Raw genomic sequence first — 8,383 nt, 5'->3', positions numbered from 1 at the left:
TAAGATGTTGATCGCTCAAGATAAGATGTCGTGCGCACGAAATAAGATGTTGATCACTCAAGATAAGATGTTGATCGCTCAAGATAATAAGTTGATCGCTCGAGATAAGATGTTGATCGCTCAAGATAAGATGTCGTGCGCACGATATAATATGTTGATCGCTCAAGATAATTTAATCCTAAAAAAATAATTGCATGTCCTAAACATACCACCATATTTCACACATACTTCAGATGAAATATAATCAGTTGACCCTCCAAGAAGTTCGTTTTTTGAACTTTTAATTGGAGCTAATGTTTAATAATTGAATAAAACATATACTTGAACATATAAATGCCACTTTTAAATTATGAATAACAAGTTTTCTTCTACAAAAGTTTGGTTCATTGTGTCGAAATTTAATAATATTTTTCTGACCTGTGGTGAAAAAGTAGGTGATCGGAACAGATTATTTTCAATTCATTTACCTTGTTTGTTATGGTACTGAGAAAGACTGACCCCAGAAGGCTGATTATTACATTTTTTTTTTCAGATATATATTAAAAACCAATTTGTGTAATTTACCAACTGCTATTATTTCTGTAACGATTTGTTGTTACTTTGTAAAATTTTGTAATTTCATGTTATTATCATAATTGATATCTCTCCTAGATCAAAATACTTTCAATGAAAAATTTACCCCTGAATATTTGCCTGCTTAGTATTCAGATTGACTTTTGACACAAAATTGTTGGATAAATTGGATAAGTGTAATTGAGACATTCAAATGATTTGAATTTTTATCTGTTTATTTCTTTTTTTTAGTTGCTGTTATAACTCTCTTCATAACTAAGACATTTTTTAAGATTCTAAGAAGTCTGGGTTGAATGAAACATCATTCTGATAATCTTTATATCAACATATGAAGAAATGTCTACAGATTTAGGAGTAAGCTTTAAGTAACTGGATGTTGTAAGTATATATTTCACAAATTTTAATGCTTTCTCATGTAGTATTTATTTTCTGGAAATGCTGGTGACAAGTAATTTGGTTTTTTATCTAAGACACTTTCAAAATTTATTCGACAGTATCTATAATGGTTATCTTGAATACAAGTGTATTTCAATAAATGAACCATAAAAGGCATGATAAATCTGATCGGAAGTGTGGCAATTTTCCTGCCTATTAACATGATTAAATATACAGATAAAATTTGAGAAAAGATATGGTAAGACATAGGACTCAAATCCATAATCCAGGTAGTTAAATGTTTTGTCCACACAGCTACCTGCACAGGCAGCAATTTTATAATATATATATGCTATAGTTTTATCGCTATTTAGGTTCGGACATCGAAAATTAATTTATGGAAATATATGGAATATTCATGAGTGCCAGGCCAATACTTACAGACATTATGCAGAAAAAACATATATTTGAAAATACAGTTTCAAGTTAATTATAAATATTGTCCTGTTTTCATAGGTTCAAGGCATGCAACATTTTTCCATACATAATTTAAAAGAAATTTCAAAGAAATATGTGAGAATTCCAGTATTAAAAAGAAAAGATAACTTGCAAAATTTGTAAAATTCCAAAGTATGAACCTTTCAGCCTTATTACGTTTCTTTTATGTTAATACAGCTCGTATTTTGTTTGGTATCACTTACATTTCAAAATTTTGTTTAAAACTACAATTTTATTGTTCCCTGGAATGAGATAGCAGAAATTTGTTTCAAATATTGCTGATTTGCCTTTCCATAATTAAAGGTTTAATATATTATAATAATTACAGTAATTAATTTTCTAACTATATGATATAAGCTGTATCAGATTTCATAATTTCTACACATTTGATTTTAACTGCTCACACTTTGACCCCCCTTGAAGAAGAAATTTTTATTACTATATTTAAGAAGAAGTTTTATTATTTTGCAGCATAGTTTTTTTTTGTTTTTTTTTTTTAAAAAAAAGGTACTGCATGCAATTTGGATACTTTTTAAAATCTTTGTTTTCGGTATATCTAACATTTAATATTGCAAAAATATCTGATTTTATAGTACATGTTTTAACATTTAGCCTGCCTTTGCGACCAGGGCTGATCAAGGTTAGCCTGCACATCCATGCAGTCTGATCATGGTCTGCATTGTTCGCCATTCAGTCAGTATCTTTTTGGTAAGCACCCCTTTTAACAGTTAATGGTACTGTCCAAATTGAAAGATGGACAAGTTCATTATAGAAATTTAGCAGGGTAAAGATTAAGTTTGGTTGTACCTGATCTCTATTTCAATATTCAGCGGCAAATTCAGTAGCATTTTTTACTGGTTATAGAAATATTCAAGTGTTTGAGGAAAGTACAATTTCGATAGGGGTTTATTTATTTTCATTATTTGCCCAAAAGTCAAAATGTTTTCAAAAAGTCATAACTTAAAGGAACGCTTGTTGCCCTGTATCAGATCAATTGAATTTTAGACAGGTTAACATAAAATATTGAGATTTAAAATTTCGAGGATAAAAGATGTATTGATTCTGACCATTGTAGATGTTTTTAATAGAAGAAATTTGTGCTATATATAGGCTATTTCTTGGATCGAAAATTAATTAAAGTCAAGAGTGATTTGAGTTGATGTCCAGCTGTTGGATAATGGAAAAAAGGTAGGACTTAATTGATATAGTATTATATATAAAATAATCTTTACAGGATTTCTTTAGTAAATTTTCATCAGTTATGTGATATGTTTTACGTTTTTTGAAAGTTTTATGAAGATTTTTTTTATTTACTTGTACATATAAATTATTACCATGGCAAATTTAGTAGCACATTAACTTGATGAAGAAATATGCAAGTGTTCTAGAAAAGTTAAATTTCGATGGGGTTTATTTAAATTCATTATTTAACCAGAGGAGCAAATGTTTTCAAAGTATAACAGAATGTTAGAATATATTATTAAATTCATTGACTTTAAGACACATTGATATGAAAAGTTGAATTTTTTTTTATGATAAAAAGTAGATTGATACTGGCCATTGTGAGTGTTTTTTAATTGAAGAATGTTTCAATATAGGTCTATTTTCTGATGGGAAATTTACTGAAGTCAACTCGAAGATTGATTGAATTCAAGTAGACCTATTGAAAAATGGAAAAGAGGTATAGTAAAACTTACTTTATTGATTGATAGTAATGAACTTTTAAAATTAACTTTTTCTTTAATAAAAAATATTGGGAAATTTTGAAAAGTTTCAAAACATAATGGAAGTTGAATTTTGTATAGATTTTTTGCAGTAATTTATTTAGTAATTGTAAAGATTTAAATAGTTAAAAATAGCCAGCTATCAAGGCAAAATAGCAAAAATAATGGAAACCTAGGTCACAGTCATAACTATTGAAATGTCTAAAAGTTCTTGAAAATACTAGTAAAATGGAATCTCTAATATAATTGTAGTCAAGCTTTATTCCCTTCTTTTCAGTCTAATGTTTCAAAGTTAAAAATAAACAGAAAGAGTAAAAATAATCATAAGACAAAATTCCACCTGGATAAAATATATATCCCCTTAAATTTGGCAGACACAATACACCTTTTTGATTTTTTTAAAAATAAAAATGCAAAAAATGAAAAAGATTAGCATTGGTTCAATTTTCAATATATAAGATGATAATTATCAATTTTTAAATGAAATGAGGTGAAAATTTTGATAATTTAAAAAAATCAAAGTAAGGTTTTTGTTTGCCTGAGGGTGGGGGTGGTGGGTGGGGGGGGGGGGGGGGGAGAGATTTTGTCTGCATTCCAGGAAATATCACCAACATTATTCTTCAAAAGATGTATTTTGTTACATTGTTTCAACTTAGCATTAAAGATTCTTGCCTATACTTAATTCTAATATGCTATATGGCTTTGATATAGATAGGTCAGGATAGTGGGGGTGAAAGTGATGAATGGAGATACCCCACATCTGACTTTGTATCTACTTATGTTTAATGTAATGTATTACTGATATTCATGTTATGGCGGTACAAAACGAGGGAGAAGGTAGCAGAAATGCAGTGTAAGACTTTGATATATAGGATAGGGTAGGATAAAATGAGAAGGAGGAACAGAACAGAACAGAACAATCACTTTATTAAACTCATTCCATACATAAAGGTATATGAGTATACAAAGCAATTCCATCTTTACAAATCAGATCATGCAACAACAAAACAAAAAGAAAACAACAGAAAATACACTTGTCACAAGAGCAAAAAAAAGAAACAAAAAGAAACCAGCATTTTGTTGGGGGGTATTAAATTACTACTGTATTGATATCCCCCTGTGTCAATGTTTGTTGTTCTATTTGAGTTTGATATATAGAACAGAAACAGATTTAGCAGGGAGAAAGTAGCAGAGGAAAATATCCCCAATCTGACTAAAGTACTTGATCTTCTAAACGAAGATCTGAGAACGACCCATTCACATTTGTCTTCTATATATTTTGATTTCCAAAATTGCTATTTTCATTTTCTCAAATCTATTTTGATTTGAACCAGTCAGACAACTTGTTCGAATGTCAAAGAGTAAGAAAAATTTGCAGTCAATCCAGGGCTCGAACCCGGGACCTCTCGCTTACAGAGCAAGTGCCCTACCGACTGAGCTAACCGGCTATCTGACATCTTTCTACATAAAAATTGTAGATATCAAAAACCAAGGCTTTTTAAAGCTTGCAGAATGTTGTAAGTTAGCTTTTGATTGGCTAGCGGAAGGGTCGTCAGAACAAGGCTATCAATAGCTCGTTGTCAGATCCTATGCGTAGCGTAATAGGATGTGTACTTTAGTCAGATTGAAAATATCCCTTACCTTGTCTATACCTATGTTTAATGTATTTATATATATAACTTTAATATTCAGGTCAGGATGGGATATAGTGAGGGAGAAGGTGGCAGAGGGTGATATCCCAGAACTGACATTGTCACTGAGGGCCTCCCTCTACCAGATGTCTCTTCTGAACACAATGCAACACAATCCAGCCATGCTGAAGACATGCAAGGCTGTCCTCAAAGCACTGTTTCCAGTATCACAACAGGTAAAGGTTTAGATTTATCTGAAATACTACATGCTTAGAATCTGGGTGTGCTGATATTGGATAGGCTGGTCTTTGACCTAGAAATCAGGGTACCTACTAGAAAAATAGATGGAGGCAGTGCCCAGGAGCCTATCAGGTCACTGATTCACTTGCCCCATATTTCTGGGTTTGTGCACTACTCATTATGTGAGCAAGGCATCTGGCTTGGTAAAACACATTATCCATACAGTATTTGACAGATGGAGTTGATGGCACAGTAATTTGCTGGTTGGACACTACAGCGCTAGCAGTGTGGGCTGTGGCACATATCCTGACTAGTGTTCCATGAGCTGTGGCACATATCTTGCCTAGTGGAATGTGGCACAAACCCTGACTAGTGTTCAGTGGGCTGTGACACATACCCTGACTAGTGTTCAGTGGGCCGTGGCACATATCCTGACTAGTGTGCAGTGCACAGTTCATGGTGCACTTTCTGTAGTCAACTTTTCCTTGATACTTCTGAAAAAATACTAAACTTAGTCTGTGGTATAATGTCTTCAACTTTTCACAGATTTTGTTTATCTGCTGTAAAAGGCCTCCAGAGCTAAAATTGGAAAGGAAGACACACTTGTGTAACAATGAGCTTTCACAAGACTTGGTTTGTATCATCCTTGCTTGCGAAACCCTGATGAAACTTGTTCCATTTGTCTGCAGAATGGGTGAATCTTTACTAAAATAAAAGTAATTCAGCATGTCTGTATTCTTTTGACAGATTAAAAAAGAAAAATTACAACTGTAAAAGAACTTGTTGAATGAAATTAAGAAATTTTGAAATACTTAAATTCATACATAATTAATTTATATCAATATTTACCATAAGTTTTATTTTTAACAATTTCTCTACAGGTATAAACCCTTCAGGATAACTCAAACAATAACATGTTTGGTAATTATGGTTTTTCTTCATTAAACATGTCAATACAGAAAATATTTTTGTATAACATGACAGTATGCACTTAACTTCTATCTTTGACAACCTTTTTGAGATGCATGAGCACCATAACAAACAAACATTAAGATAAACATTCTGTCATTTAAATTATTGTGCGGGAGTAGTATCAACAGTTTTATGGCATTTTGAAATGTAAACAAACAAAAGATTAACCTAAGATTATGTCCATATACAATGTTTCCGAAAAAAATAATAATTCCCCCTTGCCTGAGCAGTAACACTGCTCCATTTCATACTTTTACATCATGAGGGCCCGTCATGAGTTTGATTCCAAGACCCGCATAATTTTCATTTTTGTCGAGCCCGTAAGGGAGCGAATACATAGTTGTCCAAATGGCTGATTGGTGTATGTGCGTGCATGCGTGCGTCCGGATTTCTTTGTCTGGACCATAAGTTTGTCATTGATTGTGGGATTTTAAAATAACTTGGCACAATTGTTAACCACCATGAGACAGCATGTCACGCGCAACACCCGTGTCAATATCTTAAAGGTCAAGGTCACACTTGGAGTTTAAAGGTCAAATATGGCTATAATTGACCTTGTCCGGACAACAACTTCGTCATTGAATGTGGGATTATAAAATAACCTGGCACAATTGTTCACCACTATGAGACGGCGTGTTGCGCGCAAACCTGTGACAATATCTTAAAGGTTAAGGTCACACTTGGGGTTTAAAGGTCAAATATGGCTATATTTGACCTTGTCCGGACAATAACTTCGTCATTGAATGTGGGATTATAAAATAACCTGGCACAATTGTTTTATTTGGCACAAATGTTTGTCTCAGTGAGACAGAGTTTCGTGTGCAACTCTCAGTCCTTTTGACAGCTGGCGGGCTCAACATGTTGCCCTTGGGCATCTAGTTAAAATTGTATCTATTTACTTTTTTTTCACTAATGTTCAATGAATGAATCTCTCCTGTGATATTTTAAAGCTCAATGTCAGAGTAAGTGTTATGAATATAATGATAATCTTATATGTCACATTAAATAGCCTGGTCATTATTTAAGAATTATTTAATTTGAAGATACTGAGGGCTTTTATTCGAAAAGAAGAATAAAACAATGAAAAAACAAGCTTTCACAGAGAATGTAATGCAAAATAAAAAAAATGGACAAATAGAAGATTCGAACAGATAAAAGTACCACTATCAAATGATCACATTTCCCTCCACTCATCTCCTGTGCCAACAAGCAGGCTGTTGATTGAACTTTGAATGTATTTTGTTTTAAATGAGAATGCTTCCGATTGTTTAATTACATTCTGTTAAAAATTAAAACGCCATGATACTATGTGGTACTTATATAGCCACCCCTGTTGAGAATTGTTTAACCACCCTATGCACATACATTTTTAGGTTAATCGCTTAATTTATCTTTTTTTACATTTTTTAATCTGTCAATGGGAGATGATCACTTTCTTTTAGATGTTTAAACTACTGGAAGATTTACATGCTTCGTGATTTGAGTATTTGCTTGGCAAACAGTTAAAAGAGTTGGAATGTTTGCATATGATGGACTAGAAACACATCTGTCATTCTTCAGAGTTTGTGCTGGACTTGTTTGTAGTAACGGAGATCAAATTCCAGACATGCAGAATGTTAATTTTCACAGATTTAACACAAAATGTGTCTGTATCCATTGTTTTGAGGCAAAAATTTCAAAAATGATAATCATAATTAGGCAAAATTTAAGAATATTTTGTTTTTAACTCTTAAACATTAATACTTCAACACTTTTTTGGTGCAGTGGAACAAAGTCTTATGTGTCACAAAATGTCAAATGTTGGAATTGTAAGGGCTGAATTATTAAGGCAATTTTTTAAAGACTAAAATATTTACTGGTATTTCACATATGGTGCACAATAAGCTTCCTGCATATAATATACCAGTCACCGTGGTCTAGCGGTTAAGGCATCCGCCTCAGGATCGGGAGGTCGAAGGTTCAAGCCCCATGGGGAGCGTTCTTCTGGGGGATGTTTGTCATGGGACTCATTCCAAAATGGCCGGTTAGTGAGCCGCGAGCTAGTTAAATGAATGGTTACCGATTTCTATCAGCCGTCTGATGCCTGGTATAGTGGTAGGAGTTGGGAGGTAATTGGTACGCACAATTAAAGGTGTCTCATAAGCCAAATTGGTTGGCCCTTTCAGTAGGGGTGACACTATAATAAACAAGACCTTTACCTTAAATATTCAAGAATATGAAACTTTTTGAGAATTAAATTACGTCTTTCTTGTTGAAACTTCCTTTTTCGCTTCAAATATTGTTAAATATTTGTGTTTGAACTTTCTATATGTAAGAATCAATTCTGAAAAATATGTATAAAACACTAATTGAGCCGTGCCATGGGAAAAC

At 32.7% G+C, this 8,383-nt stretch overlaps 1 protein-coding gene across 1 annotated transcript in view; it reads left to right on the top strand.

The window, feature by feature from the left end:
• The first annotated feature begins 2,560 nt into the window (after positions 1-2,560).
• Positions 2,561-8,383, top strand: part of LOC123563172 (WD repeat-containing protein on Y chromosome-like) — a 94,283-nt gene continuing 88,460 nt past the window's right edge. The window contains exons 1-3 of the mRNA XM_053529714.1: positions 2,561-2,634; positions 3,045-3,127; positions 4,863-5,037. Of these exons, the coding sequence (XP_053385689.1) occupies positions 3,117-3,127; positions 4,863-5,037 (186 nt within the window). The 5' untranslated portion in view covers positions 2,561-2,634; positions 3,045-3,116. The remainder of the gene's footprint in view (positions 2,635-3,044; positions 3,128-4,862; positions 5,038-8,383) is intronic.

The sequence above is a fragment of the Mercenaria mercenaria genome, chromosome 2 (assembly GCF_021730395.1).
Source record: "Mercenaria mercenaria strain notata chromosome 2, MADL_Memer_1, whole genome shotgun sequence".
In the NCBI taxonomy this organism is placed as follows: Eukaryota; Metazoa; Mollusca; class Bivalvia; order Venerida; family Veneridae; genus Mercenaria; species Mercenaria mercenaria.
This window is presented reverse-complemented; position numbering and strand designations above follow the sequence as displayed.